The following is a 22,208-nucleotide window of genomic DNA, read 5'->3' as shown; positions in this document are numbered from 1 at the left end:
ATTCAAATTACATCTTGATAATTCTGCAGTAAATTCAAATCATGACTAATCCTAACCAACAACTCATCCTAATCAACAAATAACAATCCTAACTAACAACTTATTCTAATCAACAACTCATCCTAATCAACAACTTGAAATAACAATTAATCAGATAGCTGTCAACTCCTATCAGCTCACTCCTTATCTCCTCCCTTTGTCTGAATCATAACATTATGCCTTTGTGGTGGGATAGAATAATTGTTTCATGCAGCCTAGACTTCATGTAAATTGGACCACCAACAAACATAAACACACAATTTGTAATGGAACTCACTAAATCAAGATTCTCTACATAATTGACATCCACAAAGCTTGTAGTTTCTGTACAAACTCTTTATAATGAAATAGGGATGAATTGTATCGTCCGACCTCTATTAGACATCATAGATTTTGTGAATTATGTTCACAATTAATTTTCTAAGTCATAAAAGATTTTTTTTTTTTCAATAATATTAATGGCACCTACCTTCACATACACTTTGACACGATTATGTAACAAAATGTGATTAACTATTTGTCATTATCACATGGAACCATTATTTTTTTTTTTTCACTCGTAATAAAACTGTTGTAGCAAAAAAATGTGTAAAAGTGTACGGTAATGGTATCTTTTTTTTTTAAATGTCTCCAGGCCCAACTTAAGGAAAAAAAAGCCCAACTAATATTCAAGAAAAAACAAAAAATCTATTTCTAAGTTCTAACCCAACCACCGTGAGCAGCCCAAATCAAAGGAGTGAATCACACAGACACATAAAAGCCAACCCCTAAGCTTGGACCAACCCACCAATGTGGTACGTACGATCGGGGATATAGCCGAACTGACCTAAGGAGATAGTAGTCGTATCCGAATCACATTAAAAGACTATATTAAATAATTTGAATCGTGTAGGCGAGTTCCACCATAAAATTGAGTCATGTTTAAACTCAAAAATAATTAAATTCTAAGGAGATTATTTTTATTTGTATCAGAATCATATCAGAACTCTCAAAATTCCGAATATTGTTATGTTACGTATATAAAGGCCCGTTTGATAATAGTGTTTAAATATTATTGTTCAATTTTTTGTGTTTTGAAAATACATATTTGAGTGTTATAGAAATACCTGTCAGAAGTGTTATTATTGTTTTTTTTTTTTTTTTTTTTTTTTGAGAAACAAACACACACACAAGAGGAAATGAAAAGGGTTCTAACACAAAAACACACCACAACTTCACTCAAAAGTCATGATAACTTTTAAAGGAAGGTAAAGCAAGTTATACACAAAGGCACACCCCTTTCCCTCTCCCTTGTGTGAGTGTGTTAGTTTCTCAAAAAAAAAAAAAAAATTATCCCACATTGCTTGAATCCATCGAATACATTGTTAGTAACTTGGTATATTTTTACCTCTAGCGAAAGTTTAGATTAGCGCAGTCTTCCTTCTCAAACTCAAGCATTCTGCACCGACTGCATGGTAAACAAGCATGGTGAAGTTTCCCTCAGATGTCCTCTTCGAAATCTTTTCACGACTACCCATCAAGTCACTTCTCAAATTCAGATCCGTCTCTCAACAATGGCGCAATATCATTGATGATCCACACCTTGCTTACATGCAACATTCTCGCTGTGTTGAAGAACCCAAAATCCTACTTCTCGATCATCACACCCAAAACGAAAAACCAATAGATGTAACAGTTACAAATGTTGGGGTCTTCTTGAACGCTGACTTGAATTTAGTTGCAAAGTTCTCAAAATCAGTGACATTTTACCTAGAGGATTGTTGCAATGGTTTGCTTTGCCTTTCAAAAAGTTATGATGATAGATTCTTGGTTTTGTTTAATCCTCTAAGGCAACAAGTTCTACCACTGCCACCATCTTCAGCCTCTCCTAAGCTAGGCAGTAGAAAATATGGATTCTGGTTCGACCGTCCAAAGAACACATACAACATTGTTGTTGTTGCAGTTTTCTTACGCGAAAGTGTTGATGAAAAACCGTGCTACAAGTTGCGTGCTAAAGTTTACACTCTTGGTACAAGCTCATGGAGGCCTCTTAGCAAAGGTCCTCCTTGCTGTTTAGTTGGAAAGCCTATATTGGCATGTGGAGCTCTTCATTGGCAAGGACCTTGTAAATATAATGGTGATATTGGGAATATTGTTTCTTTTGATGTTAGGAAGGAAGAATTTGGCTTGATTTCTCCGCCCAAATATGATTGCCTTGGATATTTGCTTGATCTAGGGGGAAACTTGGCTATGGTTGATCACTCGGCTATGTACTTTAATAGACACATTGACATATGGGTAATGAAGGAATATGAAAAGAAAGTAGGGATGGCAATTTAGATCCGACCCGTGGATACCCAGTCCGGCCCGACCCTAATGGGCCAGATTTTATCCGGCCCGATAAAGAATAGGGTCGGGTATGGGTTTAAAAAAAAAAAAACCCGAAGCGGATCCGGGTCGGGTCCGGGTTTTATTAAAAAAATCCGAAACCCGACCCGGATAAGACCTGGTTACCATAAAATTACTAAAAAACCCCTATATATATAGCTAAACAGAACACAAACCCTAACTCCTTCATTTCTCAGCTCATGCCTCCAGGCTCCTCACCCTCACTCCCTCATTTCTGCTCAAACCTTTTCAGTCCTCACCCTTGTCCCTCACTGCCTTACACAGCACACGGCCTCACACCTCACGTAGCCACACTCTGTCTCACGGCCTCACACCTCACGCTTCGTCTCACGCATGGTCGTCGCCCCCCTCACGGACTCACTCTCACCCACCCTCACGGCCTCACTCTCACTCTCCAGGCACAACCGATCGCACCAGATCCTTCAAAGCCCAGCGGATGTTTTTCCTTGTTGGCTGATTGTAAGACTCATCTAGTCATCTGTGTCAATCAAAACAGTGATGTCTTCCTCCGACGATCTATGCAACCTAGCCTCAGCTGCGCACGCCGCCATGGCACGTATGTCCCTCGGCGACATTGATGAGACGACGACGGTATCAGATACGAAAGAATCAAAATAGGGATTTTTTTTTTTTTTTTCTGTTTGTGATTTGTGTTTTTTTTCTTTTAGTAAAAATTATGTATTAACAGAGAAGAGCAAAAAAATCAAGCTGATTTGTGTTTCTGTTCATGTTTGGGATTGTGATTTGTATTTTTTTTTTTTATGGTGAAAAATTTGTATTAACAAAGAAGAGAAAAAAAAGAAAAAAGAAAAAAAAAAAAAAAAAAAAACTGATTTGTTTCCTCTTTTTTTTACAAAAAAAAAAAAAAAAAAAAACGAAAAAAAATCTTACACTATGGCATAATGCATATGCTTATACTCAAGATCTTTACACAAGCTGATTTGGTGTGAGATTTTTTTTTTCCCCCTTCACATTTTAAGCTAGTTGGGCCTATTTTTGGCATCTGGGTGTTAAAAAAAAAATTGATTGTGATTGGGCCATGATTTGGTCCGAGAATTAGGCCCAAATTTGGCCTAGCTGGACAGGGCCCGCGGGGCCCGTGGAGCCCGGTGGGGCGGGTCCGGGCCCTGGAAAAAAAAAACCCGTTTAGTAAACGGGCCGGGTCCGGGCCGTGGGTCTTGGCCCGCGGGTCGGGTCTGGGTATGGAAAAACCCGGCCCGAACCCGACCCGTTGCCATTCCTAAAAGAAAGAATGGGTCAAAGAATGCAGAATTGATCTAAAATCCCATATTGAGAGGCAATATGGTCATGGTGTACAGGTTGAAGTTATAGGGCTATGCAAGCTTGGCCAAATACTATTAAGGCAAAATGAAAATCTTCTTTCCTATAACCTAGAGACTGGTGTGCTAAGGAACATCCCAATTCCAGGATTTGGCCTTGAAACGAATGTCTTAATTTACATGGGTAGCCTACTGTCAATTTCTAGTTTTCATTGAGAGTGATGATTTGAGGCTTTTGTTTTTCTTCTTGTTTTGCTGTCTTTTCAGAGTCAAATTATTTATCAATTAATCAGAAATATTTTAAATTAAATGCAAGATGATTGATTTCATATGCTTGGTTCACACGTGGTTGGGGTTTTACTTGTGTGTTATGATGGATTTAGCTTACCTCTAATACTTTTTTAACTGGACATGTCATTTTATTTTAAATATACAATGACAACTGACAAGTGATAGTGGGTTTTAATCTCTACATTTTATTTAGTTAATAAGTGATGTGACAGTCTCTCATTAAAATAAAAGGAGATTCATTTTTAAAAAATACTAGAAGTAAGTCAAACCTTATTATAATTAGTATCCAATTCCTTTGCCCAATGCTCATTTAGGCTTCATTTAGAATTTCGAATGAAAATGAATGGTATGAAATGATCATAAAAGAATGGAATGCATTTATGCAAAGAAAAAAAAAGAATAAAATAGAATTAAGTAATCTTGCTTGGATGTTTACTCATGGATAGAAATCTTTTATCCCTCATTAAACCCAATTTCAACTAATATGTTTTTTCCCATCAGTTTTAAATTAAATTCTAATTAGACTTATTTTGTGTCAAATGTCATTGCAATTAAATTTTTCATACTCTAATTTTATGCCAAGTATCCCTCCATTTTAAAAATACATCCAAACTATTTAAACAACTTATGAATTCAAATCCATTCATAACTACTTCCAACCCATTTGAAACAAAACCAAACTATACCAAATAATCTTACCAAAACTTATTATTAATTCAAATTCAAACTTCAATGAAAATTTTATGAAGTTCTAAATAAAAGATTTTTCCTTATCAATATATTTTATAAAAACTCAATTTTCTAACTTTTTTTTTAAAAAAAAAATCTGATATTTAATAAATTCATTGCATCACAATACCAAAAGTTATGTCAAGTAAAAGCCAACTATATAAATAAATCAACAAACTACATTTTGTTTAATAACTAACTAACATTCGAAGTTACATACTCTACCAACTAAGATTCGAAGTTAGGTGCAACCTTTAACATGTATCTAATTGCACTTTATCTCAAATGCATTTGTGCGAATGCAAGGGATTACAAGCTCTGTAAGAAAGAAGATATATAAAGTCAACAAAATTTTAAAAGAAAAGGATATATATAAAGTTCGGAATAAGCTTCTCAAACATGTACAAGGCTCATGGAATTGGAAGAGGTTTTTACTCGGCAAGATTTTGCAAATGGCAGCCTGCTATGGAGTTCAAAACCCATGAATTGCTGGCTAATTTGGCTCCAGTTGAACTTGCCAGGGCCTCTGCTTCAAACTGCCTGCGGTTGATAATTTTAGTTTTCTTGCTAGGATCATATTCATCTGGCAGCTCAATACTGTAAATTATGAAGGTTTGACATGTTGAGGAGCCAGGTAACATGGCTTTTTGAACCTCTGAAATAGGTTTTCTATGCAGAATTGTTCCTCCAGCAGCAATTACAAGGTCTTGTAGGTATCCCTTGTATTCAGGTGTAAAATCTCCCATAAAATAGAACTTACACCCATCGAAAAGCTTTGGTTGCTGCATGTAAAAGTGTTTATCAATAAAAGATGCAAGTTCACATTTTTTGCACGCAACCAGGTACGGACTTGTGCAAATGCACACTTCTCATTCTATTGATTAGATGCTCAATCATGTAAATCAGTTTAAATGCAAGTGGTAACTAATTTCAGAATTATTTGCATCTTAGAGGGATGAACAATGAGCACAATAACCATATGAAGGTCTTTAAATAATAAGAATCCTCCCAGACTTAAGTTTTAGTACTAAGTATATTAAAAGTTAAAGGAGTAGAAACCTCCTCATTGTTAGAACATGGAGTGTTAAAGATGGCCAATGAAGAACAGGACAAAAGCTATTTTAGATGAATCACAATTAGAGTATGCTTACATGCTGTTAATTTATGAAAATTACAGGAGATTTACATCTTCTAGAGGAGTGTCTAAGGAACTATCATCGCCATTACAGTTTAAGGCAAGAAGCAACCAACCTGGTTGAGCAATCTTAGTCTTCCAAGTCGAGGGCCATCTCTGATCCCATGAATGTCAACAGTAATTTCATAAGGCTCCTCATCAACAATTTGCATGACCTTCATGCAAGCCTTAATCCCTGTACAGACACATACATACACAGAAGGAAGCATGAGCACATCTATATTATATACGTAAATACGTCTGTATCTATGACTCAGCAAAAAATATTTATGTGTAGATTGCTCCAAAACATATCATGCTTTATGCTCCGTAAAAATATAGAAGTCTAATTCTTAAAGGGAATACATTCTGAATGGAAGGTATAGTCCTTACACTCATTTACCAAAAGGTTTCTGAATAGTACTTACACTCCATATTCAGTATCCACTTTCCCTCCAAGATACCCATCAATACTTTGAGGGTTCTTTTACATGCCCCATTTTCATCGGTTGATGCAATAACATGGGTGACACACGAATCCCACTTTTTCAGAACTGTAACTCCCGATAATCTCTCAAATTTAAAAACAGTTTCCTGCAATTCCAGCCATCAAGGAAATACTGGAAATCAGATTTTTTTCACAAAATTAATAAACAATATAAGCAGATTCTGTTTTACCCTCTCTGGAGTTGTGATAGCTGAACAGCAGAGAAACAATTTCTTTTGGGATCCACAAGAATTCCAGTTTCTACCAGTAATGTCAACATTTTTACTTGCAACATGATCACATTGAGATAATCGCCTAAAAAGAAAAGTCATAAAAGGAGAAATTGTAAGAAATGCTCTGATGTAATGCCAAAATCAGAGAGTGGGTGCTCTTGTGTCTGTTACTGAACACTCAATGGAAAAGGTACCCTTTAAGAGTGCATTCCTTCCTCCTTCCTTGAGATTCAGGGCTTTCACTGGGAAGCTTAGAAGAAGCATGAAGAGGGCATAACATGACGAAGTTATCCTATTTCAAGAGACAAGGGAATAAAATAAAATAAAAATTTTTGAACAAAAATGTTTGGTACAAAATCTTAAATAGCACTTGAATCTCTATTTCACTTACAGTGTCCCATCGACATTGATGGATCAACTTTGCACAAGGAACATGGAAACTCTTGCGACAGCTCTTCTCATAACAGCCAAGAGCCGCCCCCTTATTTCCACAGCAACAACACTTAATTCTCCGACTTCTAGTTAATTCAGCTTCTAGATTAATTGCAATATCATCTTCAAAATAGACATTAGGGGCCCTGCATTTATAGTTTTGGATACCTTTAATAGGATTGACAACATTAAAGTCATAAAATATTTGGAAATTAAACTAGAGAACCAAGTTTTTAAAATTGATCTTATATTAACACTAGTCATGGTAAAAAACCACCTAACCCTATTGAAGTTCATGTCAGTAGTAACAAGTAATAAATAAACACTTGAATAGCTTGTCCTCATCCTAACAACCAGACTTTTTTCACTAGCATATTTGGCATAGACAGCAGATAATAAATCAATTGTACAAATAATTTCAAAAACTACTTTGGATTTTTCTTTTCTAATCAAGAGCCATGCAACTTAAAAGATTTAACTAATCCAAGAAGCTATTATTTGCTCCAAGATGGCAATTCATCTAACCCCCACACAGACTCATAAGTACTAAACAAAAAGACAGCACCATGGAAAAAAGCAAAGACAGAAATTTGAAATCAATTCTTTTGGTAATGTGAAGGATCTTTACCATTCAGTACAATTCCTATGTGAGTGTATGACCTTAGATCCTCCATTGTGATCGGCAGCAACAGGCCTACCATTATAGTAGTGCACTAGTTCCCCTGAAGCCTGCATTTGGTTTACAAATAGAATTGCTGGTTAATTGATCAAAATAAATTAAAGTAGATATAAGGACAAAAAGGGCAATCATGTGGCCAAAAAAAATCGAGGGAGTACAGTATACCTCTGATTCTTCTGAAGAAAGACAGAAAGCACATTGAAACTTTTTAGAAACAGTCCCACATTTCCATAAGACTACTTCATTTATCCGAGAAGGTAGCTTCTGCACCACTGATGAATCATCCTGAACTTTGACATCAGGATTGCATAGAGTCTTTTCACTCATTTGGGTTTCCTTAGCAGAAACATAAGTATGACCTTTTTGGCTGTCATTGACCAAATCATCCTTTAAAATGCCATCAGCAGAAGCTTTCATCTTTTTCCTACTTCTCAGTTCTCGATCACCAGACTTAGATACAGGGGCCAATTCTGGGATTTTATGCTCATTTTTATGGTTTTCAATCTTAGATATTTCTTCAAGCATGTTGTCCTTCACAGAATCAAGCTTCCGTTTCTCAGACCTTATTAAGCAATCAATCTTCTTACGCCCTTTTCTAGCATTCTTCAAGGTGGAATTTTCATCACTGCCTTCTTTCTTACCGAATGAAGCAGGGGTCTGAGTTGCCATGCTTTCTTTACCATGCTTCAGATTTTCTGTTCCCACAGAGACAGCATGAACATTTTTAGGTGTTGCTTTAATTGCACTGGTACCAAAACAAGTCTTCTTTCTCCTTTTCCTTGTCTCATCTAAGTGATCTAACTTTAAACCGTCTTTATTATCATGAGTTGGCTCTTGGATATAATTTTCTGATGCTTTATTCAAATCAACATAAATTTCAAAATCTGAATCTGTATGTCTTTTGGCAGGCTTCTTTCGGGCCATTTCACTTGCCTTCCCAATCTTACAACCCTTGTTAGATTTATTGCTCTCGTTTTGATTGTTGGAACCTTTAGTTCTGGGAGAGGACGCATTGGACAGCTCATCTGCAGTAACACTTCCTTGTTTAGAATTCACACATTTTGCATTTTCAGTGCTTTGTTCTTCACCAGCAGTCACACCTTGTAAGGCTACATCTACCTCATTTTCTTGAAATCCATTAATTTCTTCCACATTTGCAACCTGCTTTTCACTTCTAATTTTATTAAGAGCCTAATGACTCAAGAAAGAGGTCTTGAGAGAAAGAAAAAATGTATGAGGTAAAATGTACTGCTGCAAACAATGATACCAATACCTGTGTCTTGAAAGGACTTGAACAAAGTTCAGGAGAGCAAGGTCTTTGTGTCCATTCAAACATCTCACTATCAAAAAGATCTGAAACAGTGGAGCATTTTCCATGCAATCCCCCCTACATTATATTAGCAAAACATAAGAAAACAAAAATATGGAATCAATCTATCGAAGCCAATATAATGAAGAAACTCCATACAGTACAAATAACTTGATCAAATCAACCTGTTTTAGTTTGGAGATAGCACAATCCATGACAAATCGCATACGGAGATAGTTTCACTCGAAATTACAGGAAGAACAAATAGGCTAATTTTTCAAATTTGAGAAAATCTAAGAGTTTTTCAAAATCAAGAACCAGTCTACTTAGAATTTATCAGACATAATAAGTACTGATAATATTTTACCAAGTTAGTTAAACAATATTACTCATAACGTTTCCCAAGCTCATAATAAACTATGTACTCACAGTTGGGGTCAAATTGGAAGGGTTTTCATCATCTGAGTCTTTAATATCACTGAAGGCAGGAGCATCTGGCTGTGGCAGATCCATGAAGTGACTCTCATCAGTATGCTGACTTGACTTTTCTGCATTGTCCTCCTCTCTCAACCAAAAGAAAGGTAAAAGCACTGGTTCTCCCTTGTCATTTAGAGCAGAGTTCTCCTTTGAAGTGGTTGAACTTCTTTTAGGATCTTCTTTGGCAATTTCACTCAATTGACCTTCAAACTTTGAGAGCCTTGTTGGGGTTTCTGAAAGAGGACACTGTGGCACCTGAACCCTTTTCTTGGTTGGAAATGAAGGTTTCACAGAGATAGAACTAGTGTTTTTCATGTTGGATTTAAATGTTTTTCTTGACCCTTTTCCTTTCAAGGTATTTTGTTTCTCTGCAATATCCTGGCAATTTCCTATCATAACTTGTTCACCATGGTTGTCATCACCTTCAGCTTGCTTTTCTCTATCTGTAACATAAGAAAATGGTACAACAACAACAAAGTAAAAAAAAAACGGCATATTAATTGAATTTTATGGGTGACAGAATAAGTATATGTGACTTGTATTGTACAAGGCAACAAACTGATGTTTGGACTAGTATATACTGCAAAAATTTGCATGAATCTCATATTGTTCTTTTGTGAAAATAAATCTCCTTTTGCATTAACGCCTTCATTATCATTTCACAAGATATTTCATATGTAAGTAGAACTCACACTCCTATGGGATTGAATTGTAAACTGACTACTGACCCTCCAACCATTTCTTTTTGGGAGAATATGTCACATGGTCCAAATGGTGTGCCATACTTAAAACATAGTGACAATATTCATAGCTCATGAAAATGAAGAATCAGAGAGTTTTTATGGCAAAAGAAAGCACAGGAACAATGAACAGTGTCCAACTAAGAAACATATTTCCAAAAGATACAGGATGTACAAATGTAAGTTTTGGTGATAGAAACCACCTATGCATGTAAAATTTAATGTCATTAAAGTTTAAATCCCTATATTATTTAATCCAATAGCAGCTGAACGATTCCAACATATACTTTGCATTATTCATATGCCACATGTGTGTTGAAATTCCACCTGATAATTTATTTGAGGGTGCATTCTGAGTGACAAATATACTGATTCCTGAAGCAACTTCCATGCTTTTGTAGATGCTCACTAGGTTATCCATGTGAGGAGCAGGACGAACCTCTGCAGCAAAAATTATTCATAAGCACTAAACACAACCGAACAAGAAATACAGCAGCACTGAAGCCAGTGGAAAAGGCCATATGACTCTTAAAAGACAGCCAACAAAAACATAGTTTTGTAGTATTCCACATCCAATGCTTCCAAACTGCTAACCAAATATTACCAACAAAAGCATAATGGTTAACTAATAAAATTCAAAATTTTCTAACATTTTAAACTTTTGGAACAATCAGTAATTTATCATTGTACCAAAGTAGATGATCATGAGTTTGAAAATTTTCTCCACTCTACCTCCCATTTAAAAATTGCATTCACCGATTTCTAACAGCTTAAGCTTTTGTAAAAATCGATAATCTATCAAGATTCAAGAACTTTTACTCGTCTCCATGGGCTATATTGGCTTAATGCTAAACCATATCTAATTTTCCACATTCCCATTTTATTATTCGATCTCTAATTAGCCACAAAGCCAACATGTTCCCCAAAACATTATGGTACTTCACACAAACAGATCATGTTCATGACATTAAATGACTAAAACTATAAAACTGCCCTTGTGATAAAACTGAAAAGTCATGAGTCTCATACCTCTACGCCGATATGGGACTTTACAAACCGGACAAGTGGAGCCCGATTTCATCGATTTCGAAATGCACGAACTGAAAACAATCAGAAAAAATATATACATTAGCTTCAATTATTTTAACCAAATAAATAAATTGAACCCATTTGAACTGTACCAGAAAGATTGAACTCACTTGCAGAACACATGATTGCATGTAAGCGAAGCCGCGGAGTTTAGCAAACTCAAGCTGCAAAATAAAAGGGGAGATAATTCAGCCTATGGGATCCCAAATTGAGATATCCACAAAATACACTAATTAAAATTAAGAATTTTAAAAAGGGTCTGTTTGGCTGCTGAGAAAATTTTGAAAAACAAGAAGAATATTATTAAGGGTTTGGGCATTGGTAAAGAAAAAAAGAGAGTGGATATACCAAATGGGGCACTTGAGTTCTCTGCCCATTTTTTCCAGGTGGGCCGTCGGATCACCCATTTTTTTGCTCCGATGAGAGACAAAGAGTTAAGGAAGAAGAAGAAGAGTCTTAACTCTTAAGTTTAGAGAATGCAAAAATTGAAAGATTTTAGGTCAGAGAAATGAATGAAACGAAGATGGGGAGCTTTTATTTTGTTCACAAAAATGATTCTAATTGCTTTTTGAATTTTTATTGACCCGCCAAAACTTCTCGAGTTAACGCGCCTCATTTTGCTGTTGCCTGGTTAAAAAGTAAATTAGTAAACTATAGGGGGGGTTTTGAAAATAGAACAACTTTTAAATATGGGAAATTCGCAAAACCTTTTTTTTTTTTTTTCCTTATATTTTTAATTTAGTTCTCAAATAATCTTCACTTTTATTTTGGTCCTTGTATTTTTAAACTCATCGTGATTTACATTTAATCATGCATGGAGGTGACATATGATTTTGGGATTTTTTTTGGGCCAGCCTGCTATAGCCTATTGGAGTTGAGGACAAGCCCTTGAAACGTGTATGAGATTTTTGGATCACTTTTTTGGAATTTTCCTTTTTTTTTTCTTTCTAATAGATAATTAAAAATCAAAAACTTTAGGATAACTCAAAGAAAATTGAGAAAATCATACCAATGTATTCATGTTGACTTGAAGTGGGTCATGTTTCAAACACTTGCACAAAAAATATATATTGGTTAGAGATGAACCTTCTTGCGTGTTTATAAACTATTGCACAACTTAAATGGTAACTTGGAATATAATGGACCAAGTGTTGGCTTGGGTTTGAATTTGTTATATCTTTCTTGGGCCTTATCCTTTTCCTTTTTCTTTTCTTTTTTTATCCTGTTGGGCACCAAATTTGCACAATGACCATTGGAAGTTTTTCTCTTTCTTTATTTTAGCCCAAATTTGGTTTAGCCTATAGGTTAGTGACTTAGCTACCCGTTCGGCATCAAATCTGCATAGTAATCATTGGAGGTCTAGCCCATTAGATGGGCCACTAGTCTTCCTTATGTTGGCTTATAAAACCCTTAGTTCCACTTTTTTCTCTTCAAATTTTTTCAGCTCCTTACATTTGCATCTCTCTCCCTTGGTTCCACTCCTATTTTTCTACTCTTCTCCACACAAAATTCCAGCTTCTAATTTTTGGTTTTAAGAAAAGACAAATAAGGTTGTTCTTTGTTCCTCTTGCTTGGGTGTGCATCCAACTTGAAGAAATTACTATATTCTAATCTTAGAGGATTGTTCAAGAGAGCCATTCGCATTGAGTTCTATTTCAGGTGACACGAATCAACCTTTAAGGACATGCTATTTGCGTGATTCTATAGTTTGTGAAATCTTTTTAACTCTATCTATTTTTTATTTATTTATTTTTTGCTAATTTTTTAAGGTTTACTTTGTTGAATTAAAACTTGTTTATATTGCTATATTTTCCAACAATTCACTCTCATACAACTTAGAAGTTATATTTTACTAAGTTTAAGGTTGAATTTTATGATTTTCTATATATATGATAGGATTTGAACTTAAGGCGTCCGCCCCTTAATGATTTTTTTTTTTTATCATTAAACTAAAATATTAATTGGTTTTTTATGTAGGTGGAATTTGAATCATAGCCCCTTATTCAAGAGCAACATACATTATCATTTAAGATAACTGGAACCTACTATTAATCTTATTTACATATAATTGCATGGATAGCCAGTAGTTACTTGTAGAGGACCAAGAGTGACAAAAAAATTTATTATGTATATATCACAACCAATGCTTATGGGCAACGTTGATAGGGAGGAGGGATGGGCTATTAGTACAAGTAATGTAGCAAGCGGCTCGCTTATATTCCTCCCAAGATAAGTACATTCCAGTGAATTAAGGAAGAGAAAGAAAATAAAAACATTGGGGAGAGATCAATCAAAAAATTCCCATTTTGGTGCCGAAGGAGGAGGATCAAATGTCTCCCACTTGGTCGTGACAATAACAGGCTTTACTTTTGCGTTTGCTATCTTCAGCACATCAAGGCTTTCAACACACTTTTGCACTCTCTTACCCTGCAAAATGAATATCATTAATATCAGCTACCTATATACAGGGCATAACTGTAACACTACTGATGTCAATGAACAACTAAACTAGTGCATTTCAGGTAACACTATAGAAGATCACACAATTCACACCAGATTGAAACATAGCAGTGTAGCTAAGCATCAAGGTAAGGTGAATTAGCATATCTATGTATATTACTAAAGGCAGTGAAATACTATCTCTTTAGGGAACAAGAGAGAAGGACAATAATATGATTAGTACCATTGTGGAAGTAGTATGCAGAGGAGAAAGAAGCAAAATATAATATGATATGGTAACTACCTGCAAATTCTTCTGAGCAGAAGCATCTCCTTCTGCAGAAATGTTATCTAGCTTGATTGCTTGTCTCATAAGCATCTCAATTAATGTCGTGATCTGAACTTCCGGTACCTTAACCCCATTTGAGATGGACTTTTCAATGGCAGAGACCTATTGAAGAGAAAAGTAATTATTTTCACATGGTTACCAAATGATTTTCTTATCAATAAGAGAGAGCATATTAAGTCATGATATGACATAAACTTCAAACAACCTTCTGAATAATCTTTCAAACTTTATGAAACCACCTCATTTATGGTCTGGCTAATGTAAATGCAATGTTTCTAACTATCTACTTTGTGCAGGGAACATTGAACATCAAGATTAATGCTATGTTTCTACTTTATACGGAGAACAGTGAACATCAAGAGTGCTGTAGTCTCCAGAATTAGTTCCATTCTTTCAAACTCTATGCAACAACCTCATTATGGACTGACTAATGTAAATGCCATTTTTCTACTTTCTACAGGGAGCATTGACGAGTACTGAAGATTAATTACTCGCGCAATGCAGGTCGCATTCAGAGCAAATATCAAATCGATTAAATATTTACAGTAAATGAGATCCCACTGAGCTACTCCGACCATAAGTTACCGGTATTAACTAGTCATGTACAACAAGTGAGATTCATTCAGCCACTCTTTCTGTAAGCAAGTGTTATTAACAAGTACTCGTACCTGATTATCCTTTTCCTTTTTTTTCTCTATTTCTTTGTTCTTGAAAAAAAAACATGGGTAAGAGAATGGTGGTCCTAAATCCTAATGGCACCATAGTTACAATTTCTATTCATTTATGAATGAAACAACCGAAATATTTCTTGTTTGGTTTCAATCATAAAATGAGTCAAAAAACCGTCTTAATGTTCCTTACAATTTTAAATAGTTATGAACAAAATATTCATTCAAAAAAACATACCCCAAATAAGAAACATTTTCTATTTTTATGTCATTTGAAAGCCCAAATTCAGAATCCACTTGAAAAATTAAGTGAAAATATGCCTGGTTTGAGCATAAAAGCCGTTTGGAAGGAGTAAAAAAAGTAAGAGAGTCAACAAAAGTCGGTTTGTGGAGAGAGAGATAGAGGTGGTGAATGGAAAGAAATTACCATTGGGAGTTTGTTTTTTTTCCCCTAGTAATGAGTTGATTTGGGATGGTTTGTTAAGTACATATGCATGTATTCAGCCAAAAAAAAAAAAAAAGTATGCATGGAAATATGGATAATGTTGTCTACAAAACAAACTATTTGAACTTGTTTCTTTTGTTACAACATATAATGGAAGGTTCTTGGAACGAGTTCATAACACTAATTTTTATATCTTTTATATTAAGGGTTATTTTTTAGAAGAAAATCTTACCCAAACTCTTAACAATAATATTAAAAATGTGTAATATCTAATTTTAAAACGAGACATTATGAATCTATCGTATTATATAACAACAATTTAAATGAATATTGAAGCTTTATATATAATAATATATTGTCAAAATATATTGCTACCAAAATACTTCATTTCAATAAACAAATGGCAAAGGTCACGGTAATGAAATTGAGCATTTTTTTTTTTTTTTTTGAAAGGTAGGGTTTTAACTTATTTATGTAAGAGATAAAAGACTTTATCAATATTTATACCAACCTAATATTTGTCACCATTGTTGAGTTAAAAAGTAATTATTAATTATTATATGGTCCAACACCTCTTTATAATACAACTTTATTAATTATTATATGGTCCAACACCTCTTTATAATACAACTTTGTTCGAGAGATATGACATGTGACGTGACTCTTACACTTATTAGTGATGTATATCAATAATCCAAAAGTTAGCTAGGGAAACACACAGCTAAAGATGCAAGGTGCAACCAAAATTAATGCCTTAGAAGCTAATGAAATTAGAAAAGGGCGAAACTTCCAATGCTCCTATACATTGAACATGACACCAAACCGACACGTGAATTGTCGTTGTCAAATCCAGTGTACAGAAACAATAAGGTTAGCCACACAACTCATTAGAAAATCAGCTGATACCTGGCAAATGACAATGACAATCTGAAAAAGGTCTCAAATTAAAAGCAGACATGGTGGTCCAGTCCAGTACCATCCGAACTTAGGAATGAGATTGGAGACTGGTGCCGTGTGGTCCATGGGACTACACCCGATTTTTCACTCTCTGTTTTTTAATAATTATAGTCCAACAAAGCAAAGCAACCAGTGGGCAGGGGACACTACCCCACAGGCCACAGCCTAATTGCTACACCAAATAAATGAGTGGGCCCCACCCCAAACGCAACTTGCCAGTTAAGATTCTACGCCCAATTATCATGTAAGACCCCACATCACGCTCCAGCTAAATCCCACAATTCCACGGTCCACCCATCTAACGGCCCATATTCACCCGCCACAAACAATGCCAATCAGTCAATCACCAATCATACACTACATACAGTAGTACACTCTATTGAAAAATAGGGTGAGTAACTGAGTATTGGATCCACTTCTCGTTGGAATATTGAAAGGATTAATTAATGGCTTGTAACTTATGTTTTTCTTATTTTTAACTTTTTTTCAAAAATTTATTAATGTTTCAATTTATAATTAAAATAACATCATTTTTAAATTTTATAGACCTATTATTGATACTATTCATATAAAAAAAATTTGTAAAAAATTTTTGTATTACTAACATGTTGATGTTCTTTAAAAGGTAAAACTGCACTTGCTTTTTCATTTTTTTTAATATTTCTGTTTAATTTGACTTTAAAAAAAAAGTCTTTAAGGAGTGTCTTAAAAACATAATTTAAAAAATATTTAATATTACATAAATGATTTATTTACTTGGTATAACAAATTATTTTAAACTAGGTTGAAAAATTAAAGTTAAATTTTATATAAACATTAAAGAAGACATACAATCGTCTCTTGAATTTACAAGTATGAAATGTGAAACAATGAATGATTAACTAGTTTTTTTTTTTTTTTTTTTTTTGTGTCAAGTATCATAGTTCATAATTAAGCATAATTTCCTTAGGCCTGAGATAAAGATAATTTTTTTTTTTTTTAGGAAAATACATTTTAAATTATATAGTTTATGGGATATAGCAAATTAAATTTTAAAAAGTAACAAATTAAATCTTAATATTTCTTTTAAATCAAAATATTAACTCATTTAAGTAAAATGATTCTGTGTTTGAGGTTCAATATGATCTTATAGTTTTATTCATTATTTTTTGATATCTCAAAGTTTAATTTATTAATTTTAAAATTATACCATTTAATCACTTAATGAGTTACACTCCTAAACTATAGAATATACCACACTATAAATAAATAAATAAATATATATAGTGCAAACTTTAAAAAAAAAATTAAAATATAATGCAAAAAGGAAATGAGATTTTGCTTACTTGATCCACCAGCTTATCGACCTCCATGCACACGTCCGAGATGGCACGATAAGCATTTTGGATTTTGGCATTCCTACGCATCTCGATGAATCTCCGCTCGATGCTTGAAGGGTCCTGGACTAGTACGAGTTTGGAACGGTCTTTGACCCCACACATGTCCAAGTAATGCCCATTCTCTCGCTCTTTCCCTCTAAACATTACTCTCTGTTCATCTGGCTGTAATCCTGTCTCAGCAGTAAGAATCTTCTTCACCTCTCCTGTCAAGTCAACACACACAATATCTCCAAAACTTTATTATTTATTCTCATAAACACAATGAGTCATGACAAATAAAAAATTCACAACAATTTTATAGTATTTTGAAATTAACATTTAAAAAAAATAATAATAATAATTACGTGCTGTGGTGGGCTCATGTGTCAAGGGCATTTTAATTTTGAAATGTTGCTGTATCCCATTATCCCTAGCTTTATTGAAATTTGAAACATATAAATCACCTTCAATTTCTAACGTGGGTACTATGGTCATTTAAACATAAAGTAAGTACATCATTATTTTCCCTCCAAAATAGTCAAAAGTAAACAATCATTATCATCGATGGTAAAAAAGGTTGTTTGGTAACCAAGAAAAATGGAAAGAAATTAACTAATTAATGTTATTTTAGTAATCATTATTCTCCAGGTTGAGACTTGAGAATGGTAATTGTACTTGTATCGTTGTACCAATTTTGCTTCGTTTGCTAAAATCAGAAAAAATAACAATAATAATATAAAAAACTAAATTCAAGAAGAGAAAAGAAATAATAGATCTTTGCAATAACCATGCAACAAACCCCACGTAGTCGTAATTATGAATATCGAGCTTACTTTTTCGTTCCAAACCTAGCTTATCTTTTCCATAACATGATTAATCAAAAACAGTAATATCACACATCATCATATGGAAAATGTCGAGCATATTACAAAATTAATTTTAAAAAATTATAAACTGATCATGATATTGAATATAATTGATATCACTTTTTAACTGTTGAATTATATATGTTTTCACTCTTGTCATTTCCTTTCCTCCACTTTCTCAGCAGCCAAACACAAAACAATAACGACTTTAAGAGAAAAAAATATATATTAACAAAGATAGATCGGTGGAGCTGATCTTACCGAAAGTGGCACTAGAATTGACCGAGATCTCGTAGCGGAGAGCACCATAAGCAACACGAAGCCGTACATTTGGAGCTGCTGGAAGGTCCTTAACATTGTCGCTTCTTTTCTGGACCAACATTCCACCTGGCCTCATCTCCCACTCAACTTCTTCTTCTTCAATTGTAGGCATAGAGGTCGTGGTTGTGGTTGAGCTCTCACTCATTTTACCGTACCCATTTGACCTTTTCTTCATCATTTTCAGGTCCAATAAGAAACCCCAGAGATTTTAATTTCCCAGAAAATATTTTCCCAGACTATGTTTCTAATTTTTTTTAGTTGTTCTAGGAAGTATGAAGGGAAAAAATATCTAAGGAATGAATGAATGAGTGTGGTGGTGTTCTCTGCCGACACAAACTAGAGTTTTAACGTGGGCTGTGGGGTTTTATAAATGTTCTTTCTTTAAGGAAGGAAAGGACGAAGAAAGAAGGTATTTTTTTTGCTTAGAAACACATGGGAAAATGACTTGGAAAATGATTGACCAATGGGAAGAGCGCCACGTGTTCGTGCGTGTGAGATTGTTTGCAGTGACAGCTAAGCAGAGAGAAGTTGCCGACAGTCTAAGGAAGGATCCAAGAGAAGTGTTACTTGTACACGTGGCGTGTTTCAATTGGGTGCGACTGTTTCAGTCTTTGGTGAGATGGGGATTTTATTTTTGTGTTTAGTGGTTGTTGGTTTAAGACTTTAAGTTAATTAATAGGTTTCATTTTCATATGGGGAGGAATTGAAAATGAAAAAAAAGGTTTATAAGTTAAGTTATTTGTGGGTCATACTATACAGAGTAATATGTGATTTTCAGATGAGGGTTTGGGCATGATAGGTAGGATCATCACAGCCGTTGGGTGAAATGGGTGTCATTTGATCGTAGGGTGTAGGGAGTGTTGATAGCATCACAACAAGCATAATGTTGCTTAGAGTTGTGATTTTGTTAGGAATGGATAATTAAGGTTTAACAGCCTGCAGTTAGCACTGTGAAATCAGAAAGTGATGAACCCTTTGACATTAATGGGTTTGTTGACTTTAAAAATGCCGATGTTAGCAAGGTTTTAACAGCCTGAAGTTAGTGGGGTGAAATCAAAAGTAATTTTACCACAAAAAAGAAAATCAAAAAATCAAAAGCAAAAGTAATTAACCCATAGTTGACTAAGACTTTGTTTGGATAGAGAAGTGGAAAAACGGAAGTATAAAAAATAGAATTCACGAAATGATAGAAAACTCAATTGATTGGTTGATGAGAAAAGTGAGAGGATGGATAAAGCAATTTGTATGAATTTACTATTGTATCCATATTACATAATGTATAATAAATAATTAGACACATTGTACAAGTGAAACAATATAATTATTAATTTATTTTGACTTCTTTCTCTATCTATTGATCTTTTATATATTAAAAATGAGATTAATTAAATTGGTTAAAATAAAATAATAAAAAATAATAAAAATTCTAATGAATTGTGGAACCTTAACGTTGGTATTGTATCTCAACAAGGAAAAAGAAAATAAGTATTTGCTCGCATAAATTTCGATAAAGATGAAAATAAATGAAAAGATAAGAAGGTAAAGCTAATAAGAGCAAGTTCAATAGGACAAAATGGATGGACTTCAAATATATATATATATATATATATATATATATATATGTATGTATGTATGTATGTATGTATGTATGTATGCGCTAGAACTTAACATTAAAATGGGGGCAAAATTGCCCTTTGCCTTTAAGCCCTTTTTTTTTTTTCAATATTTTCTCCCTAAGTTGAGGAAATTGGTTTTTGGTAAGTTATAGGAGAAAATGCATTGGTCCCACCAAAATCCTTCATCTTTTTCTCCCAACCAAATAACAGAAAAAGTAATTTTCTCTTATATTTTCTCCTCCCCCTCTTGGCATCCTCCCTTAAATCACCCCAACCAAATAGGCTCTTAGGGTTTGGTATTGTATGGCATCAAGTGAACTATGACGCCTTTTAAGAGCAATTTTCTTCCTTGTGAGCCAAGGTTGTCTCAATACATTTTGAATTCTAATGTGATAATTTTACTACTTTTTATATTTAAGTATCCTTAGGTTGGGTCTCTACAAAACACGAAACGATGTCATCTGACATAGGTGTCGATCAAGTCATCAAAGAAATTGAAACGAGAACTAACATTGTTTTATGCGGGCATAAGTTAGGTTATTAATTGATCCAGAAAGACAACGTTTGGGTATGCTTTACGACTAGTTTTCCTCATTTATTCTAATCACACGTTGTCATTCCATATTCAAGTTTTTCCTCTAAATCTTAAAATAAGATTTTTTTTTTTTTCATGGTTCTTGCGTTAGCACTAGCATCCGGGGATGCATGCTAGTCTCTATTTTACACCTTAAAAATCTACTTTATCTATTTTAGCACTAATATTGGGGGTGTAAAAACCCTCCAATTGCAATTTTTCCCCCCTAAAACCTTAAAACCATGCATCATTCGGGTATGCAAACCCAAAACTTTTTCCATCCTTTCTACAGTAAGGTTACATATGCAACCTTACTATTCATGGGGTTGTAAACAAAAATATAATATGTTAATCTCTCACAGTCTCTCTCTTCTTGCATATATAATATCTTTTATTATTTTATTAGGTAATTTATATTATTTTATTTGGTTGTATGTAAAAATAAAAACTGAGATGTAGAATGAGTTATAAAATGGGTTGGTAAAATAGATAAGTAGTGTTTGAGGATGTAAAAGCAGTTTTTTTTTTTTTTTTTTTTTTTTTGGCATCCTCGGATTCTAGTACTTACTATCTCATTTTACAACTCACCCAAGATCCTAATTTTTACTTTTACATACAACTTATTAAAATAATATAAACTACTACATTAAATAATATAAACAATTCAACTACCCCTAAGAGAGAGAGAATAAATTATATTATTTTGTGTTTACAAACTTGTGAACAGTAGTTTGTAAATATAAGTATCTACTATTCATGGATGCTAAATTTTTTTAGATATACATGCCAGGTTGGAGCACTTTTTTGGGTTCTCAGTTGCTAAAATGGTAATTTCAAAAGCTTTACACCTCAATGCTAGTGCTCTAGTTACTTCACTCTTCGATGCAGCAGAAGGAAAAAAAAAATCTCAGATCCTTTTTCAAGATCCGATTCAATCAAAAAAATTGGAAAATTAATTGTTATCTTCTTCATTCTTACTTCCTTAAATCATTATTGATGATACTTGCGGATTATTTTCTTCCAGTCTTCATGTACTTGGCGTATATCACTGATAAAAGGAACACCTCTAATGGTGACTTAGAGCACTCTCATCAGGTGTGTCAAATGCCAAATTTTTGGCATTTGACACACCAAACACCAAAAACACAACTTCATGAGGTGTGCTATATGTGCTAAAAATTTGAAACATGCTACAGTACGCTTCCATTTTTAACACGGTACGAACTGAAATGCTATATACGTTTATTATTATTTTATTTATCTCTCCC

The 22,208-nt window shown here is 34.0% G+C and overlaps 3 protein-coding genes and 1 long non-coding RNA gene across 4 annotated transcripts; 1 reads left to right on the top strand and 3 right to left on the bottom strand.

Annotated features, from left to right (window-relative positions):
• The first annotated feature begins 1,503 nt into the window (after positions 1–1,503).
• On the top strand, positions 1,504–2,358 carry LOC126728510 (F-box protein At3g07870-like). The gene has a single exon (XM_050434318.1). The coding sequence runs from the start codon at positions 1,504–1,506 to the stop codon at positions 2,356–2,358; it is 855 nt and encodes a 284-aa protein (XP_050290275.1).
• Positions 2,359–4,863: 2,505 nt separating this feature from the next.
• Positions 4,864–11,862, bottom strand: LOC126726615 (protein BREAST CANCER SUSCEPTIBILITY 1 homolog). The gene is made up of 14 exons (XM_050431894.1): positions 11,696–11,862; positions 11,458–11,511; positions 11,288–11,358; positions 10,586–10,699; positions 9,471–9,961; positions 9,006–9,119; positions 7,898–8,893; positions 7,682–7,782; positions 7,013–7,199; positions 6,816–6,913; positions 6,580–6,703; positions 6,330–6,495; positions 5,979–6,097; positions 4,864–5,509 (listed from the first exon to the last, which is right to left on the bottom strand). Exons 1-14 carry the CDS (start codon positions 11,752–11,754, stop codon positions 5,159–5,161), a joined length of 3,045 nt encoding a protein of 1,014 aa, XP_050287851.1. The 5' UTR covers positions 11,755–11,862; the 3' UTR covers positions 4,864–5,158.
• A 1,593-nt stretch (positions 11,863–13,455) lies between these two features.
• On the bottom strand, positions 13,456–19,099 carry LOC126726612 (BAG family molecular chaperone regulator 3-like). Its single transcript, XM_050431893.1, has 4 exons — positions 18,691–19,099; positions 17,531–17,787; positions 14,091–14,237; positions 13,456–13,774 (listed from the first exon to the last, which is right to left on the bottom strand). The coding sequence occupies exons 1-4, from the start codon at positions 18,926–18,928 to the stop codon at positions 13,634–13,636; spliced, it is 783 nt and encodes a 260-aa protein (XP_050287850.1). The 5' UTR covers positions 18,929–19,099; the 3' UTR covers positions 13,456–13,633.
• Positions 14,757–17,510, bottom strand: LOC126726614 (uncharacterized). Its single transcript, XR_007656007.1, has 2 exons — positions 15,864–17,510; positions 14,757–15,820 (listed from the first exon to the last, which is right to left on the bottom strand). It is a non-coding gene; the product is annotated as an uncharacterized LOC126726614 (long non-coding RNA).
• Positions 19,100–22,208: the final 3,109 nt, after the last annotated feature.

The sequence above is a fragment of the Quercus robur genome, chromosome 5 (genome assembly GCF_932294415.1).
Source record: "Quercus robur chromosome 5, dhQueRobu3.1, whole genome shotgun sequence".
Classification (NCBI taxonomy): domain Eukaryota; kingdom Viridiplantae; phylum Streptophyta; class Magnoliopsida; order Fagales; family Fagaceae; genus Quercus; species Quercus robur.
The sequence above is the reverse complement of the archived record's forward strand: the minus strand, read 5'-3'. Positions and strand labels throughout refer to the sequence as shown.

Bases quoted from the DNA above. Each gene is read 5' to 3' on its own strand.
- LOC126726612 (XM_050431893.1), bottom strand. From the start codon at position 18,928: ATGATGAAGAAAAGGTCAAATGGGTACGGTAAAATGAGTGAGAGCTCA. The intron at 17,788-18,690 runs GTAAGATCAGCT...TTGACTTGACAG, and splicing joins CAATTCTAGTGCCACTTTCG to GAGAGGTGAAGAAGATTCTT. The intron at 14,238-17,530 runs GTAAGCAAAATC...TCTCTTCAATAG, and splicing joins TCGATAAGCTGGTGGATCAA to GTCTCTGCCATTGAAAAGTC.
- LOC126726615 (XM_050431894.1), bottom strand. From the start codon at position 11,754: ATGGGTGATCCGACGGCCCACCTGGAAAAAATGGGCAGAGAACTCAAG. The intron at 8,894-9,005 runs GTATTGGTATCA...AGTGAAAAGCAG, and splicing joins CAAGTCCTTTCAAGACACAG to GTTGCAAATGTGGAAGAAAT. The intron at 6,098-6,329 runs GTAAGTACTATT...GTGTCTGTACAG, and splicing joins GTGGATACTGAATATGGAGT to GGATTAAGGCTTGCATGAAG.
- LOC126728510 (XM_050434318.1), top strand. From the start codon at position 1,504: ATGGTGAAGTTTCCCTCAGATGTCCTCTTCGAAATCTTTTCACGACTA.